Source organism: Xiphophorus maculatus, chromosome 12, assembly GCF_002775205.1.
Source record: "Xiphophorus maculatus strain JP 163 A chromosome 12, X_maculatus-5.0-male, whole genome shotgun sequence".
Taxonomy (NCBI): domain Eukaryota; kingdom Metazoa; phylum Chordata; class Actinopteri; order Cyprinodontiformes; family Poeciliidae; genus Xiphophorus; species Xiphophorus maculatus.
The window spans coordinates 10,663,777-10,683,045 of NC_036454.1; the positions used below are offsets into that span (position 1 = coordinate 10,663,777).

The window sequence follows — 19,269 nt, forward strand, 5'->3', positions numbered from 1 at the left end:
TCTGACGTCAGTAGTGAGAGCAACAGATTATGTAATCCTGCACATAAAGCTGGATTGGATTGCAGTTCTTTGTGTGCCTTTTCTAGTTTTGTTTTGTCAAAGAAAAATAAATAACAGAATTACCAAAAGCTGTGCTGCAAAATGTCATAATATTTGTCTTTTAATGCTAGAATATAGAAAACACATTGTTGATTCTTCATCACAGAGGAAGACTACGTGTTAATTGATGTGGGGAAGCAGTCTGCATGCTCCTGGGGAAAGGTTTTTAATCATCTATCCTTTCTAACAACCAGCCATTTGGAATGCACAATGCAGCAAATTCTGCTATAATACAGCAATATTTACTAAACGTGGAAAATTTAAGATATTTAGAAAAAAGTCTAAAAGTCTACAGACAAAAAACAAACAATTATTTTATCTGTTCTGTGTCTCACAACTAGCTAAGCTACGTTGGTGGCACCAACTCACTCATTCTTTGGTTACCTAGCAACAACCCCTTTGAGTAACTGGCACACAGCAGCAGTTTCAGGAATCATAACTGACACAAAATAACCAACAACAATGTGGAGTGAAAACTGTGAATAAAACAGGAAAAGGTCATGTCACCAGTTTGGCAGTATTTTAGATGTTTAAAATAAATAACTAATGAAATTTATCTATATTGACTGATGTGAAATGCTGATATTGTGATACATTTTTCAATCGATCACGTTTATTTGTATAGCATATTTCAGCAACAAGGGAGTTCAAAGTGCTTTAAATCATAAAAACACAAACTACACAGTCATAAAAAAAATCCACCATGCAGTCAATAATTGAGAAAACCAGTAACGATTGTTACATTTTGATGAGTGGTGTCACCAAAATTATTGATACATGTCAAATAAGTTGGCTAATGTTTCATTTATTATGGTTTAAAGACAACTCTAAACAGAAAGATTTTAGATTAGATTTAAGCAAACTCAATATTTCAGCTGTTTTGCAGTTTTCTGGAAGTTTGTTCCAGATTTGTGGGTCCAGATTTCAGTCATATCTGGATATTATTTTGTCCCTCCAACATATTAAAAAAAGACATAAAAAAAATAAAAGTAATGGCAAATTTCCTGATATGTAACCAGAGTAACAAATACACATTAATACTTCATTAGTTTGGAGCCAAGAAACATAAATTTGAGGTTTAAACAATAATCTCAATCTTTTCACAAGACACGGTTGCCCTGTGTTCACCAGGTTGGATCATGTGAACGTGGTCGCTGCGCGGGAAGTTCCTCAGGGGATGCAGAAACTGGTGGCCACCAACGACCTGCCGCTGCTCGCCATGGAGTACTGTCAGGGTGGAGATCTGAGAAAGGTGCGCAAACCCAGACGGGCTGGACATGCCGTTCGTTTGAGCCCAAATTCATTCATGCTTAACATCTGAATCACTTTGAGATGAGAGATTAACCACAACTCTTACTGAATTAGTTTTTCCTAAACTTTGGGTGTGCATGTCTTTATTTTTTATGAAACTAAAAATAGAGGTGAAGGCGCTAAAAATAAACATTCCTGTTTTATTTAACTTCTCCGTGCTCCTGGGGCTGTTTGCTCTTCTGACCAGCAGAATGTCTTCATTCTGGGAAACAAATGTGGTTTTTCATTTCAACACATCCCCACGAGGATCGTCTGAGGATTTGCAAAAACCGCAAACCGTTACACTTTAAGGCAGAATTTTAAAACATTATAGGTAACTGAAAACAACATGACTTATTGGAGACAGATGGAGTGATTAGTGGAGACTACAAGCAAAAAAACATTACATAATCTTCTTGAACTTACTATGACTTACCAGTTGCAGAGATTTTCTATATGTTTTTAGATTAGGATCTGTTTGTTTGTCCTCATTTATTTTATTTCTGTTGTGTTTTTTTTATCTGGTTGATGTAGTTTTAGGTATTAAACTTAATTTCAAGCATTATTTTATAATTGTTTAATTATAAATATACATTCAAAGATATATTCTTTACATTGTAGGTATAACAATACATTCAGCTCACAAGTCAAAATGACGCACGTGTCTAGTACACAAGAATGAATTGAGATTTTAGCAAGATTTCTCAATATTTTCGGGTTACAAACAAAATTAATATTTCAAAAATCTAAAACTATAATTGAAGTTTTGTTTCTCAATGTAGACATATTTCTTTCAGGTTTGATATCAAACAGGAGAGGAGGCCAGAGCAGATGCTAGCTTTAGCATTGTTTGCGGCTAACGGTTAGAATAGCATTATTTCAGCATATTTTTAAGAAATGCTGCTATTTTGAAGACTAGAATAAACAAAACATATGCAAATAAACAACATAATTATAAAATCACAAATTCAGGTAGAGGAAACACTTTTCCAAAGTGCTTCCAATGACAATGTTTACTGCTTTATCTTTACTTGACCTCTAAATGGCACAACAGTTTCACCAGATAAATAATAAATAATATCAGAACAATGAGACTTATGGAAAAACAAGAAGTCTCTCTTTAGCTTTAGGTGTGTTTTTGTGTAGATGTTTGTTCTTCATTCAATGAAGTTACTCGCACTGAGTAGAGTAGATGGAAACATTACTCAGTTGGAGTAGCAATACTTATAACAATATTACTCAAGTGTAAATAAAACTACTCCCAAGTACATGTTTTCCAATTAGCTACTCAGTTAAATGTAGCTGAGTAAATGTATCTAGTTAATACCAGCTTCTGGCTATAGGTCTGCATTTACTGTGACATTTTTGAGTATTCTAGAAATTATAGGCCTTTGTATTTACATTATAATGGGAAAAGCTACATGAGTTACAAAATGTCAGAACAAAATGGTTAAAATCTCCAGTTTTAGCCTAATTCCCTAAAAAAATAACCACTAATCGGAAGAAAATTAGTTTTTAGGAGAAGAGGCAGTAAGTAGGGAAGCCAAAAATAACAGTAAAAAGTAAGATTAGTGAACCCGATTGCATTTTTCCTTCTTCCCATCATGCATGTTACTCAGCTTACGAATGCTTGTTCGTTTCTCTGCAGTATCTGAACGTCCTGGAGAACTGCTGTGGAATGAGGGAGGGATCCATTCTGATTCTCTTGCGGGACATTTGTGAGTTTTCAGCCCCGACTTGTTGCAGTTCTAATGTTGCAGTTCAGGTTTGTGTCAGAATGATGGCTTAATTAAGTGATGGAGTGAGCTGGCACACGGGTTTATTTCCTGAGGTTAGGAGTAAAAGTTCCCAGTGAGAAACATCATGATGTCATCCTTGACCTGAAACCCCTCGCCGCTTAGTCACCACGGCGATACCTCCGACTCATACCGGGGTTTACGTCAACACATCGGACAGTCACATGCTGCATCTCAAACTTTGTGTACTGACGCTAACATCGACACACAAACTGCATTCCTTTGGCTACATAAACAAATGAGAAAAAGCAGTATGCAGTATGGGTCGCAACATATTTACATATTTAGAGAGGAGTAGACGTAGAAGAGCACAGAAACTTCCTTTGCTGCTGCGGTTTAGTGGACTTTTCCTGATAATGACTGATCCAAACGTCTTGAGTGAACACTGGGAATTTAAACCACACACATCTTAGGACACAGATGTCACACGTTCTGATTTTCTGAGTAATCTTTGCAGGCACATGTAATGTGAGTTTAAACTTGATATATGTAGCTAGTAAAAGATTAGAGGCAGCATGTATAAATGATTCTTCATTCTCACTTCCCATAGCTTAGCTTCTCATTTATTGTAAGCAATGAAAGTGTTTGTCACACATAGTAAATTTGAAGCCAAAAGTGAGTGATGTAATGCCTCATGTGACCACTAGGGGCTGGCATGACTCATTCCCAGCAAAAATGCATTATTTCATTAAATTCAACAATATTTTAATGTCATCAGTCAGATTTATATTCTGATGTTTGTTAGCTTTCATTCTGCATTGAGATGAAAAGATGTTTCACAGTTTTATTAATAATTCTGGTCTGCATTGTAATACTTCTTGTTAAAAAGAAAACATTACATGAGTACATGTAGTCTGAAGAGATACCAATTAAAGCACAAGCTGAGATTTATTCTGCTCTTGGAAACACAAATATGGAGCATTTTTATTGTTTTTTGCTCTTAGGCCTGTCACAATAACAAATTTTGCTGGATGATAAATTATCCCATAATTTGTTGCAATAAATGATAATATTGTTGTTTTGAGACCATTTTCAAGTAATATAATAATAACAGCATAATAATGTAAGAATACATTCCCAAAGATCAATAAACTTTAAATATTTAATGGTGGAACTGCAAGATATTTTCAATATTTAAAATAAACAAACGAAACAACAAATAAAATAAAAGAAGTCTGTAAACAAAATTATTCTTTAAAAACGAAGCTAGTTGAGACCAAAACGCCAGACTTAAAACTTCTGTCATCGAGGTTTTGGCAGAAAAAGAAAAATAATTATGCAAGTGCTTATTATTGAGTTCATTTAAATTTATCATGCGATTAATCAATCTTATCATAATTTTATAATAGATAATCCCACAACTTTTGACGCAATATTTAAGGGAGTTTTAAACAATTACATTTTCTAACTTCTCGCAGCAGCTAGCTGTGCTGCAGTGCTAGCTTGTACATGAACAAGAACAGTGAATGGGAATTTGGTTCCACATATGAAACAAAGCATTAGATAGCGTTAGAAACATTAGATGCTTGTGCGTCACAATGGTGATAAGTTAAATTTGTTGCATTTTTTGTCCATTTCTAGATCTGAAAGTTTAAAATACGTCAAAATGTTTCAAATTTTCATTTGAAACTTTAGAATTATTGATACTCTGCATTTTAAGTAATACAAAATGCTCAGAAGTAATTGTCTTAGGTTGCGACAACCGGACATTTCCAAAGAACTTCTCCTGGAGACGAATAAATATGTTTGGAAGAAATCAAGAGTGAATTAAAGCAACATAAATCAAGGGAAAAGCTAAACTTGTAAATCCTCTCTGTTGGACAGTAAATATCTAATTAGTTTGAAATTAAGCACAATTAGTGTCAATGATTTTTGAGCCACCTTTATATTCTTTTAGCCACACTTTAAGCAGCTTGCACTATAAATTTATAAATTTACTGCTCTGCTGTAGTTCTGAGTCACATTTCTGCAAATTGTTCCTCTTTTTCTGTTCCTTAGCTTCAGCTCTAACCTACCTCCACAGCAAGAGGATCATCCACAGAGACCTGAAACCAGAGAATATTGTGCTGCAGCAGGGGGAGAAGAGGGTGAGTTTAAAGAAAAACTCCCAAACCACAACAAAGACGTTATGAACATAAATCTTCTCAACATGTTTAGTCCTTCCACTTCATATGTAATGTGGAAAACTGAGGGGTTTTCACTTCACTTTGCCTATTGTGCAACAAATCATTGCATGTCATGATCCAGCCTAAAATGTTATGCAACTGAGGTCAGACTCATTAAAGAATTTATATTCATGTTTATGCACAATCTTATGACTTCATAAAAAACAACAGAAGCCAACAAACTCCATCTACTCAAGTTTATAGTTTAGCATAACTGTTTTGTCTGACATGCACACAAGAAAAAAGTCTCTGCAGGTAATGTCAGAGATTGTCCTTACATTATTTAGAGAATCATACTCCTGTCTTGTTACATTTTAAATAATACATTTTAAATAATAGATAGCAGGGAAATGTATAAAATAAAATAAAAACTAGAATCTATAAGGCATGACTATTTTAATTGGTTTACTCAATTTTTTTATTTCCTACAAAACCAAAATACAGAAACATGTGAAGCTTTTTAGAAGACTGCATAATACTTTTCTTACCATGTGTTTTTTTGCAGCTTTTTTTAATGGGGTGAAGTTCCTCAGAGTTATTCCACTGCTGTTTTCTGCAAGGACGTGTCTCTTTTGAGATTATTGTTCATTATTGTGGCTTTGAACCAACATGCAAACACAAACGTTTTGCTAGCACTGATTCGCAATGAATGAAGCATGTTGCCGTTTGAGGAACTGTGCAGCACTTGCAGGCAAACGAGAGAAAACAAAGAACTGATCCAAACGGATTTACTCATCCTTTTATTTTGTGTTTTCTGTTTGACCATTGAAGAGTTTAGTTTTGTCCAGTGATTTCTTTCAACTTCTAAGTCAGAGGTTTACCAATTTGAAGACGAAAAGAATCTAATAAGGTTAGAAAGATTGGTCAATATGAACTTTAAAGTAAAAAAAATAAACAAAACTTAATTTAAAAAAATAACTTTGTTATTCTGTCAAATTGTATTTGAGTCATTCTGTCAAACTAAATAGTTCAAAAGAAAAATGTTTTGTGCGTTTTCCTGGAAGGAGTCGAGTTTTTTCAGTAATTTTTCTGCTTTATGGTTGTAACTTTTCACAAGGCCTTCATGGTGTGCAGTAATTCAACATGCCTTTTTAGACTTTTTTTTAGGTTTATGCTTTTATTTGCAAACACCATAACTCCAAGAAAAATGAGTCATTCTCATTTTGATTTATTTGTCAACCAAGGAAAAGAAAAAATAAAACAAAAACATTAAAAAAAACTTCTTCTTGATCATATATACAAATAAGTCAATGTGTGTATTTGTCAGCAAAGAAAAATACCTTGTGTTTTTTTTTTGTGTTTTCTATTTTATGCAATTAAAAAATATTTAAATATAAAATTGATGAAAATAAATAAACATCATATAGAGATACCAAGTACCAATTCATGTCATTATTTGTGAATATGAGAGCAGAAATGAGTTGCAAGATCAAAATATTTTAAATTTGTACAATTTCAAAAAAGTAGATGTGAACAAAAAAATTAAACGGATAGATAATTATTCCTCTCCATCACCCACTTGCCCCATGGAGGCATCTTTCTTACCCACATTAAGAATCTGATGTGGCACAAAAGTGAATGTGCAAAGCTAATCTTGTTCTAGGTCTTTTCACATTCTTACCGTCAGAGTTGGACAACCAAAACCACCCCAGAGACGGTGCTGTTAGAAATATTTATGCATGCAGAACGGTTACTGCGGTTATCAGGGCTGGATGGATAACAGAGGCACCGAATAACGTCAGTGGAACAGATTAAACCAAAAATCTGTGCATTTTTCTGTTCCCTGGTGCCTAAAACGAGGCAGAATGAGCTTCGCTGCAGCTGCGTCACAGATTTGGATGCTGTCATGTCAGAGTTTACTTTATTTGAGCTGCAACAATTAAAGAATGTTGGTCAACTGCTACATTTATGTGTTGACGGTTTCCTGTTGCAGTGGAGAAACCGCCTTTGCACAAGCAGCACCCAAGATAACTGGGAATTTCCAGGTTTTGGTTGAGGTTTTAGGTTTACCTGAGAGTAGTCCTCAGGGTGGTGTTTTCTCTTCTGTTAGCTGGAAATGTAAACATCCAGGCTGATTGCTGTTTCTTTCATAATATGCCTCCCTTTCAGTTGCCGTATTGCTTTTACAGAGACAAAATTCGATGATTTTATCTTTATATTTTATTATTCCAGCTCATCCATAAAATCATAGATCTCGGCTATGCTAAGGAGTTGGACCAGAGCAGCCTCTGCACATCGTTTGTGGGAACACTGCAGTACTTGGTGATTGTTTTAATATTCTATTTTTTTACCAGTTTTGACGTCATCTTTTCGTTCTGGGCTCTAAGTCTGCTCTTTCTTGTTTTTATCTCAGGCTCCAGAGCTTATTGAGAGGCAGAAGTACACGGTCTCTGTGGACTACTGGAGCTTCGGCACACTGGTGTTCGAGTGCATCACTGGATTTCGGCCATTCTTACCAACCTGGCAACCTGTTCCCTGGTAGAGTCACATTTTAAATCTTTTATATGTGAAAGAAGTACAGTAGGTGATGGGATGATTTAAATACAAATTGGCTTCTTGTTAGTGCATTGAAGTGTTTTTATTGGTCAATATTCTCAGTAAAAAGAATCCCAAAATGTTTTTCTTACACTTCAGAGCAACATCTGCCACCTCTGACCATAACATAACCTTATTTAAATAGAAAAAAATTATTTTGTTTTGATATTTTGTTTAAATCACAGAGGCTATTAGTTCTCGATGCAGCCGTGTTGTTTGATTTGTTTGATTTTCTACCAATTTTCTGTCTGACTATTGCAAATAAAGTCCCTAGTGAGTCATAAGTGGAAGTAGATACAAACACCACAAAATCCCAACATTTATACAGTTGGATTCATTTAAACTTTTTTATTTCAGAATTTAACAAACCAATGAGCAGCATACATAGACATTCATACTTGAGACAGTACTTTGGAGAATAAACACAAACTAATAAATGGCAAAACAAGAACCAAAAATAAGACAAGACAGACAAACAAAACCCAGCAATTATTTTCATAAGTACGTGGATAAAAAGTACATAACTAAAAAATAAACAAATAGTAATAATTTTTTTAAACTAACAATATTCAAAATAAATTTGTAAAAAGAAAACTAAATATACAGAACTTAAAAGGAACTGAGATTTTCAAAGAATTTAGATTTAGAGGAAATATACATTTTGATTAAAGGTGTTTGTTTATGTAAGAATATCAACAACGAGATAAAACAATCGAAATTTCTCTGCATTTAATTTTTTTTTAAATCATCATAATGAAGAAATATGGCGTTGAACAAGCTGATATTTTGTTGTGTGAATTTGAATTATGTCTATAATAATATTTTGGGTTGAACAGCTTAATGTGATTGGGGCAAATATAAGTTTATGCTTCCTTCTACTTCTTTTCATTCAGGATTTCTCTGTTACATTAACTATTCATATTTATTGAGTGAAGTGAATAAACAATCAGATGAAAAAAAACTCAAATCAGCCACACGACATGATGCTGCCACCACCATTTTCCACGTTGGTTTTCTGTTGGTGGTTTTTATGCCAAATGTGGCTTTTGTCAACATGGGCTGAACTCTAGACTATAAAATTGTTTGATTTTCTTTCAGAAGACTTCAAACATGTTTTTGCTTAACTGAGTTATAAAGGTAATAGGTCACATAAAAGGTGGAAAGAAAGAATTTGCCTTAATCTTCTTTTTTACATCAAGAAAACTTTCTTAATCTTGTGCATGTCTATTGTTGCAACATTGAAAAATCCCAAGCTGGCATCAATAAAGTACATCTATTTTATTACAGATAAAAATCATGCAATCTGCAGTGACTCACTGTGGGTATTTTGTACTGTTGGGGTCAAAACACAGAACAGAGATTAAAACTTCTACCTTTCTTCTACCTTATCCCATGTTCTATCAGCAGTAATAACTTAAAACACTTTAGCAATAATATTTTGAAACGACATGGCATGACATCTGGACTTAATATAAGAAAAACAAGAGTTGCCAATGAATTGCAGGATATGTGGGTTGTGCCAGCATCAGTGCCCCTTGTTGTTTCACCAGTGTGCTGAATGACGTGAAGCTCATGGGGGACGTGTTGGAAAAATACTCCCTAACCTTGGCAGGAAGTCATGTTCTGGTCTTTGCAGAGTGGAATTTCACTCCAATAATTATCCCACCCTCCCAAAGTCACAAAGAGGGCAAAGTCGACATGAGGCTCTGACCCATCTGTGTCTTTTTAGGCACAACAAAGTCAGGCTGAAGAACGACAACGACATTGTAGTTTACGAGAACCTCTCTGGGGACATCCGCTTCTCCAAAAACCTGCCCCAGCCCAACAACCTCAACAGGTGATTTTATACACAACACTTTATAAATATACATGTATTTATATGAAAAAAAAATAATAAGAGCCCACTTCACTGAACCCATTGATAAATTCATGGTTGTTCCATCAAATATTGATTTCTGAGTTTAAACATTAGTATTGTTGTTTCTAAATGAATATGAACTTGTTTTCTTTGCATTATTGAAGGTCTGAAAGCTCTGCATCATTTTTTGTTATTTTGACCATTTCTCATTTTCTGTAAATAAATACTAAATTTCTGCTTGGAATTTGGTAAAACATGTTGTCAGTAGTTCATAGAATAAACGAACTCCAACATATATATATATATATAAAATATATTTAAAAACATTTTCCACTCACTGTCTGACATTTAATTGGACTAAACCTATGGCTGGACGATATTGCTGAAAAGTGTATCATCATATAAGGGTTTCATTTCAGTCAATATCAATAATAAACACACCAATTTTGAAAAAACGTGCTTTAACGCTAGTAGTACGTGATTTTTTTGATCAACAACCGAATGTTGTTGATCATGGCGCAAACGACAAAGGAGACAGGAAGTAGTTGGAATATGACACTGCATGGTTTTCAATGTCATGTCGCATGAACAAAGTTTTTAATTAAATGTGATTCTTATTTAATGTAAATCTTGGGTCATTTCTTTTGATTTTTCCCATCATGTCACATAGGGATGGAAAATAACTCTCCGGTTACCTAGCAACAACTTGCTGCATAACTTGTGGTTACCCAGCAACGATCTGTTGAGTAACTGAGTAACATCTTCACCACTCCGTCTCTTAACTGCTTAAAAATAAATAAATAAACTAAAAAGAAACTGTGAATAAAACAGGAAAGGTCACTAATTTAACAGAAAACTAATCAATAATTATCAATATTGACTGATATGAAATATTGTGACATGTTTTCAGCTGCCAGCGTTGTGCTTGAAGTGTTTCCTTAAAATCCATTGGTATCCTTCCAGTTAAATCAAATGCTGTGAATTAAAACCATTACATTATCTGGTCTAACTCTGGTCGAATTAAAGAATACTAATCTTAGTGTATGAAAAGAAAATCTCATTATTGGATTTCAAAGCAAATAGAAATAGTTTTGTTGACTTAAAACAATAAAAGGTCAGTCTGGTTTAATGTTTGAAAATCGTTGTGTTTATTTTTATAAAACATAGCGATGTGATTTTATCTCCATCTCTGTCTGTTGTCTGACAGCCTGTTATCAGAGAGGCTGGAAAAGTGGCTCCAGCTCATGTTAAAATGGTCGCCAAAGGAGAGAGGCAAAGACCCCAATAACACGCCCAGCGACTGCTTCCACCAGCTGGAGTCCATACTGCAACTCAAGGTGAGCAGAGAACCATTTTTACTTTTACATCCGGCTTTGTTTTCCTCATTTTATACTGTCTCTTCAGCTGGTTCATGTCCTGAACATGATGTCTGCTAAAATCCTGATATACGCCATCTCGGACGACGAGACGGTAGCCAACCTTCAGCTGAGGATTGAAAAAGACACCAACATCCCTGCAGCCAATCAGGAGCTGCTGCTGGAAGCGGGGCTGGTCCTGGAGCCAAACGCGCTCGCCTCTCAGTCCGCTGTAGATTACATGGTAACGACGTCTTACAAGCAAAGTGTAGCATCAAACCTTGAGATTGACACATTATTTTGCTTTTCTACAGGAGGTAGATGGACGACGAACAGACTACACTCTTGTTTTCTTGTTTGATTGCTCCTCTTGCACGTATGAGCCCCAGTTTAGTCCTCGGATACTTCCAGAAAATATCCGCTTCATCCGTAAGTATACAGCAGCAAACTCAGCATGCTTCGGTTTGCAGGAAGGTCCTGAAACCTCCTCAGGATGTCCATGCACAATGCAAAACACCAACTTTTACCAAGTAATCTTATTCTACTGCAAATATCTTATCGCACTTGAAATAGGACAAAACAAACTTACAAGTATCTTACAAGATATCACAGCTTGCTTTACGTAAATAATTCCTTAATATTGGTGAAAAAGTACTAGTTCCAGTGGCAGATACATTTACCTATAACAAAACAATTTTCTCATGTAATAAGTGAAATAATCTGCCACTTGAACTAGTACTTTTTCATGAGTATAAAGAAATTATTTACTTTAAACAAACTTCTGTATCTTGCTGATAAGTTACTTTGTAGTTAGTTTTGTCTTAATTCAAATTTGCTAAGATATTTGCACCAGAAACTACAAATAAGATTGAAAAGTCTTCAATTATTCAAATCATGACCTTCCTAAAATAATGGCCTGTTTTTTCTTTCTTTCTTTTTTCTTTTTTTTTGCAAAGTGATTTTTGCAAGACAAAAAAATCACCACTTCTTTTTTGCCAAAAGATGATTTAGGTTTTTTGTCACAAGACTTTTGGTAACACCTTATTTGAAAGGGTGTGTATAAGACTGACATGTTATAAATAAGATATAACCACAGTCATGATCATGAAAGAGTTTCCATAAATATTTATGACTGTTGTCATGAAGTGTCATTTGGTAAACAATGACATTTTTAATGTAAAGTTGCAATAAAAGTGCATTAAAAGTGTCAAGTTTGCATTTTTTGGTAAATAATGACACTTTTAAAGCAAAGTTGCATTGAAATAGCATTAAAAGTCCATTGAAAGTGCCAACTCAATCAAAGGTTTGAGACATCTTAATAGGCTGAAACATGACTGTTAAGGCTTGCTAGCGTAGAAACAAGCCATTAGCAGCTAGCATATTGCTAACTAGCTAGCTGGCTAGCTAGTTAGCACAGTTTTGGTTCCCTACATTTCTTTTGTACATATCTGTCATGATATAGTTCTTAAATGTTATTAAAAAGATCTTAAAATGTCTGAAATTTGAGTGGTGAAACCTGCTCCTTGTCTCTGTCGCAGAAAAAGATCCCAGGATCCCTCTTCCATACAGCCACCTGAGGAGGACTTGCGGCCAAGTATGGCACACCATCCGCTCCCTGAAGGAAGACTGGCAGCGGCTGCAGCAAGGCCAGAAAGCTGCCATGTAGGTCCAACACGCGAGTTAATCCACACAGAGCTGAGCAAACGTTTTAAACCACTCCTGATTTATGTTTTACTGCTATGGAAACTAAAGGGAGGTCCTGGAAATTATTTCTCCAACTGAAATACAATTTAAACAGCAGGATTGAAATATTTATAGTTAGAAATACTTATGGTAAAATTTTACCCCAATGGTTGAGAGTCGGATCTGAACCCTCACCATGGCTTTTTTCTGGGGTAAATTTCTACCCTATTATTTGTTTTATGAATGGAAATAAAGGAGAGTAAAGATTGTTATCAGAAAACAGCCTTAAGAATAAAGTTAATCTTATAGTTTAAGTTAAGATTTAAGCTTAACTTAAATTAAAACTTAACTTAAACTCTAACTTAACTTAAATTTTAAATTAAGTTAAATCACTGTCAAGTTTTAACTTACGGTAAGTTCAGTTAAAACTTAACTTATTTAAGTTAACTAAAATTTTAAATTAAGTTAAAGCTTAACTTAAGTTTTAACGTTAACTTTCAGCTTACTTAGCAAGACGACTTTAAAATATCACATGATTATTTTTACTTTTTTGGAAAGAAAATACAAACTAGGTTAAGGCAGTAAATGAACCAAGGTTTCTGCACACTGTTTACAGATTTATGCACATGCAGAACGAACATTTGCTCCTTCTTCTTCTCTCAGCATGAGCCTCCTGCGGCACAACTCCACTTTGTCCAAACAGAAGATTGAGATGGTTTCCATGTACCAGCGGCTGACAGCCAAGCTGGATTTCTTCAACACCAGCCTTCACATCGACATGGACAAGTACAATGAGCAGACGGCCACAGGGATCGGTACATTATATTTTTATTTTACAGGCCTTTGAACTAGATTAGGAAATATTGACATTTCAGCTCAGGAGAAGCTAATTTATCCCAAACTGTCTGAATGACACTGAAATCACTTGTATGTTTTTACATTTTAAAGCGTCGGAGAAACTTCTGAGTGTTTGGAGGGAAATGGAGCAAATTGCCCTGAGCTGTGGTCAGGTATGCTGCAGTGTTTCATTGTCTATGTAAGGAGTATTCAGATTATTTAAGGATTAAAATGTGTGTGTTTGAAGGCCCAGGTGACCGAACTGGAAGAGGAGATGATGAAGCTGCAGCCAGACATCGTGGATGTGCAGAGGCAGCCGTGGAGGAGCGGCGAGACTTTGGACACACTGTGAGTCTGACCCAGAGTTTAAAAATAAAACCAAAAACCCACTTCTCCTTCAGCTCAGACTCACTTCAGCTTTCTAATCATCAGGGAAGGAAAAGCCATGGAATTGTTCCGCAAACTCAGAGAAAAACCCAGAGGTATGCGCTTTTTTTTTCCCCCTCAAGCATCAGCACTCGTCTGGGTGTCTGCAAATGGAAACAAACAACGTTCTGGTTTTCCTTCCTCAGACCAGCGGATTCCAGGAGACGGCACAGAGGCGGCCCGTCTGATGGTTCAGGCGGTGCAGTTCTACGAGAAGAAACTCAGAGATTTCTACACAGTCCTCAGGTACTTCACTGACTTTCACATGTAATTGAATTAATCTAATCTCTGCCTGTGCATTTATCAGCCAAGAAACAGACTAACGGAAATAAATTACAAATTTATGATTATCATAGCATAATGTAGTCAAACTTCTAATAATCACAAAAGAACTTGCTTACATTCCTCTAGGATATTTAATCAACGGCTTGTTAAGGTGAAAAAAATAACTTCATGGGATCGCAAATTTTTATTTTTTTATCTTTTTATGTTTTAATGAATGCGTGTTTTGCACACATTGTCCTTCATGTAAGAGTCGTAGCGCCATGCCAGATGAGTTTTTATAGTATTTGGGATTTTTATAGATATAAACAATACTCAAAAATTCAAAAATTATTGTTAGTAGTAGTTTGACTTTAATGACCGTAGTGTACAAAGTTATATAAAAGCAAAGTAAATTTAAAACGAAAGCAAACAAATCAAAAGAAGAACAGTAACAAAGTATATTTACATGGGGTGAGTAAAATTATGAAGTTATACTCTTTTTGTGGGGGGGAAACAACATGAAACTATTGACCAAGGGATTCAATGCACTGAAATTGGCATTAGCAAAATAATCTTTCTTTACCATTCAGCTTCTGTGCAGCACAAATCTGGAATAAACTTCCAGAAAACTGGAAAACAGAGAAAACTCTGAGTTCCTTTAAATCAGTGATAAAATCAGTGCATGTTGAGAGTTGCTTTTGAAACATGATCACTGGAACCGTTACCAACATATTGGATTTGTATTGATTATTTTGATGGGGCTGCACAGTGGCGCAGTTGGTAGCACTCTTGCCTTGCAGCAAGAGGTTTGATTCCCTGCCCGGGGTCTTTCTGCACGGAGAACCCTGTGCATGCGTGGGTTCTCTCCGGGTACTCCGGCTTCCTCCCACAGTCCAAAAACATGACTGTTAGGTAAATTGGTCTCTCTAAAATTCTCCCTACGTTTGAGTGTGTGTGTGATTGTTTGTCCTGTGTGTCTCTGTGTTGCCCTGCAACAGACTGGCGACCTGTACAGGGTGTACCCGCCTCGCTGGCGACCAGCACCCCTCATGACTCCACTAGGGACAAGGGTGTAGAAGATGGATGATTACTTTGATGATGGCATTCAACAAAATGCTCAATGATGCTTTCATAACTTTTTATTTTTGTGTTTTTATGATGTTGCTGAAATGTGATAACAAATTAACCTGATTGATTGGATAGGGCACCAAAACAGTTTCCAGACCCACATTCTTGTAAATCCGGCCCTGATCACAATAAAAGTAATCTTTCCTAAAGCCACATCCTTCCGTGTTTATTCGAATGGAGGACTGAAATGCAGACAGGAGGCAGAGCCGAATCAAAAATAAAGGGTTTAATGACGTTAACTCAGACAAAACCCAGACATGTGACAAAACAAAACAGGGCAACCACACCTCAGAGTCAAGATAACCAGCACAGAATAAATACAGAGCAGAGTGATTACAAGTAAGACTAATAAAACCAAGTGGAAACAAGAAGCCTCGAGGGGATCTAACAGGACGAACAAAAACAAACAGAGGAACTAGAAAACTAAATAATCACAAAGCCATTTCTGCGAACAAGTAGTCTGATTGTTTATATGCATTGGCATGGAGATCATAGATTTCTCCTCATATTTGAGATTTTTTGGTTGAATCCAGACCAGCAGCTGGACACAACGCGCTCAGAGGCCGCGGGCGCTTCGGCGGCTCAACTGGAGCCGTGCCAGTCCAGTCTGGACTCAACCAGGTTGTGTCTGTAATTTTATTTGACCAAACCAAGCCATGTATGCATGATGCATTCACTACCAGTAATACCAGAATGCTCCCTCACACCCGACCCAGTAACCTCAGGGTTTAACACACAAGCAGATGCACTGCAGAAGAATTTGTAAAAGCTTGCAAAACCATCCACTTCCTAGCTTGTTTTTAGCATCATAATGCAGTTGTCATATGTGTGAGGTTAAAGAGGTGAAATTATGCAAAATTCACACTTTGCCAGTTTTTATACTTGCATTTGGGTTTCAACTGCTTGAGTTCTAAAGTTTTAGCCGTTTAGAAACGGCTACAACTTTTTAGAAAGTTTTAGCCATTTCTAAAACTTCCTGATTCTTAAATCCCATTCAACAGACACAGAACTGTTACCTAGCAACCCAAGATGAGCTCCAGCACATTTGGTCAACTGGTTTTACCGCTGTATGCGCTGTACAATGGCTGCTGGAAAAGACAAGTGTTTTGTAGTTGACTTACCATCCAGAAATCACTTGCTGCATTCTTGTTGGTTGTGCAGGAGGCTCCACTTCTGTTTTTCAAAGATGTACAGTTGTATAGTTGTCCATCTGTTTGTAGTCAGTTTCATGTAAACGTTGAGTTAGGAGGGACGTGGCCAGCAGCAGCTTATTTTGATTTAAAGTGAAAAGCTTGAAATAGGCAGAATTGAGCAGACTGAAATTTGATCATCTAAGAATGATTTTGTGCTAAAAATGTACTGAACATGTTTCATAGACTGGGGGTGAACCGATTTTGTCAGCCAGCCGATTTATTGTTGTCAATTTCCTAAGTACTTAGTAAGTTGATCTTACCTGCTTCACAAAAGTTTAAAAATTAACCTCTGTCCTCTTCTGCTCTCCCGTGAGAGAAGGTGGAATGATAGATTGACCCATTGTTGACATCTTTGCAACTTTATTGCTTTATTTAGTAACATTTCAGACATTCAGAAAATTGGTATCGACCTAAATCGAAATCATTAGGTCAGGCTATTTAAAGATTGGTAATCGGTGATAGGCCGGAAAACTGCAATTGGTGCAGCCCTGCCATAAGTCCTGTTCTAACCTGTTCAAGGAGCATAACAGGTTACCTTTAATGGTTACCTTTTGCACAGGTAAATCCCAACAACAGCCACTCTAGTTGCTAAAATGTTTTTTTTGTGTGTGTGCAGTAAGACTGCAATGTGTCGCCATCGTGTGATGGAGCTGCTGCCGAAGGTGGAGGAAGTGGTTCAGAAGTTGGCCGAGAGCGAACAGGTCCTGATGGGTCTGCAGGAGAAACGACAGAAGGAGCTTTGGGACCTGCTGAAAATCGCCTGTGTAAGGACGCTCAATTAATTTGACAGACAATATCATATTTATTTATTTTGAATGATTAAAATTTTAAGAAAACAATTTGTAAAACAGGAGCAGGAAGAAGCGGCTGGTTATCCAAATGTACAATCAAGACACAAATATTCAGCTACAGTACCTGCTGTAGCGAGCGTGAAAAAGCATTTTCTTTTTTTTGTGCAGAGCAAAGTTCGAAGCCCTGTTAGCGGGAGCCCTGATGGACTCCGGACGCCTTCATCCGTTCCTCCTCTGTTAACCCCTAGAAACAGCTTGCAGCAGCAGTGAGTATTTAATCAGTAACAACTCTTTAACCTTATGCAGCTTTGATAAACATTGAGCTCTCTGAGGAAGCCCTGAGAATATCAACTCATCAGAAAACATGTGAAGGCGTTGTTTGGAGTCGAATGCTCCCTTTTTTCTACCCTCTCTTTATTTTTCATGCTTGCATGCAGTCCAGTTTCCTGGCAATACAGTCACAGACAAGTTGTGATAAGAGTATTAACGCCATGAGTCATGTGTTTCTGCAGGGATGAGTCTCTAGTGGAGGAGAGCAGGACGTTCGAGGGTCGCCTTCAGAGTTTACTGCATGAAACTATCCAGGAGTCAGAGAGCAGCATGGAGGTTTGTCCACTCATACTGAAAGAACTGAGCCTGCTGTTCTTTAATGTCCTGCTGGAATGGTGAAAATGTTTTTTTTTCTCCTAGATGCTGAAGGAATGGACTTGGCTGCGAGGAGAGCAGAGCTTCTCCAGCGACCTCTCCTGAAAGTGAATTTGCCTACACGTGACTCTCTGCTGCCTCCGTGTGGTCGGCGGTTGTAACAACAGGAAGATGTGAAACAAGTTCTGGGGTTTAACTGAGAGATTCATCTGAGGGATCCCACATTTCCAGGAATTTGGGATCTAAAAATTAACATTCTAGGGTTTATTTTGTAAAATACTTATTTACCAGGAGATTGGCCATTTTTAAAATTCTTTCGCAGGGTTTTAACATCTACAAACACTTAACCAAATAAAATGTAAATTTTATCCTCAGTTTTATACTTTAAAGTGAATGTAAATAATTTTATGCAGAAATGTAAGGAGATCCATTTCTATGCTGGATTTATTCCTCTTATGTACGCTGATACAAATACAATCCACCCTATGGTGTGTCTTCTTACAATTATTTTTTTAACAGACGCTTTATTTTTAATCCAAATTGTTACTGTACAGAGAGAAACATTACTGGTTATTACACACATTATACCATTAGCCCTGTAAATATCTTTTAATCCCAATTTATTATTGCAAGTGTTTACTAGAAGAAATTAAGAGGTATTTTTATACTTTGGTTAAACCAATTCAGGTGTAATTTTAACTCATTTTCATGTTTTGAGTGAAAGAATACCTTTGGTAACATTTCTTTAAATGTGGTGTCCTCTCTGTCACAGTTTTACTCATAAACACAATCTGAAATAAACCAAATACTGACAAATTAACATTTTGTGTATCATTTGACAGCTCTTAGTATGTGGGTTAGTTTTTCCAGCTTTGGTCATCAGAAAGATTCAGCCTTTTAAAAAATATTTAGTTTGAGACTTTTGACTTCTTCCAGAAGCTTTGTTTGTTTTGAGGAAGATGATGAATTTAGAAGAATTTCATCCACTATAAGAAGTGCAACAGCAACTGTGGCAGTTAAACATCCCCACAGCATGATGCTACCAGCTCTATGCTTGCTTGTTGGCACATTACGTTTGGAGCCCCACATTCACTCTACAATCATTTTCAATATTTTTGTCTCATTTGACCATAAAACTTTTATTCAGAAAGCTTTCCAATGTGAGCAGCTGAAAGTTCAAGTCCATCTTGAAGTTGTCTGTTTG

At 36.3% G+C, this 19,269-nt stretch overlaps 1 protein-coding gene across 2 annotated transcripts in view; it reads left to right on the top strand.

Moving 5' to 3' along the window:
• Window positions 1-18,885, top strand: part of ikbkb (inhibitor of nuclear factor kappa B kinase subunit beta) — a 30,725-nt gene extending 11,840 nt beyond the window's left edge. For both annotated transcript variants that reach the window (XM_023342976.1, XM_005794842.3), the window contains 19 exons: window positions 1,231-1,351; window positions 3,038-3,107; window positions 5,184-5,272; window positions 7,523-7,612; window positions 7,704-7,828; window positions 9,615-9,722; window positions 10,951-11,080; window positions 11,148-11,342; window positions 11,413-11,527; window positions 12,637-12,760; window positions 13,445-13,596; window positions 13,730-13,791; window positions 13,866-13,966; window positions 14,051-14,100; window positions 14,191-14,290; window positions 17,246-17,393; window positions 17,589-17,686; window positions 17,933-18,026; window positions 18,111-18,885. In XM_023342976.1, the coding sequence (XP_023198744.1) occupies window positions 1,231-1,351; window positions 3,038-3,107; window positions 5,184-5,272; window positions 7,523-7,612; window positions 7,704-7,828; window positions 9,615-9,722; window positions 10,951-11,080; window positions 11,148-11,342; window positions 11,413-11,527; window positions 12,637-12,760; window positions 13,445-13,596; window positions 13,730-13,791; window positions 13,866-13,966; window positions 14,051-14,100; window positions 14,191-14,290; window positions 17,246-17,393; window positions 17,589-17,686; window positions 17,933-18,026; window positions 18,111-18,170 (2,032 nt within the window). In that variant the 3' untranslated portion in view covers window positions 18,171-18,885. The remainder of the gene's footprint in view (window positions 1-1,230; window positions 1,352-3,037; window positions 3,108-5,183; window positions 5,273-7,522; window positions 7,613-7,703; window positions 7,829-9,614; window positions 9,723-10,950; window positions 11,081-11,147; window positions 11,343-11,412; window positions 11,528-12,636; window positions 12,761-13,444; window positions 13,597-13,729; window positions 13,792-13,865; window positions 13,967-14,050; window positions 14,101-14,190; window positions 14,291-17,245; window positions 17,394-17,588; window positions 17,687-17,932; window positions 18,027-18,110) is intronic.
• Window positions 18,886-19,269: the final 384 nt, after the last annotated feature.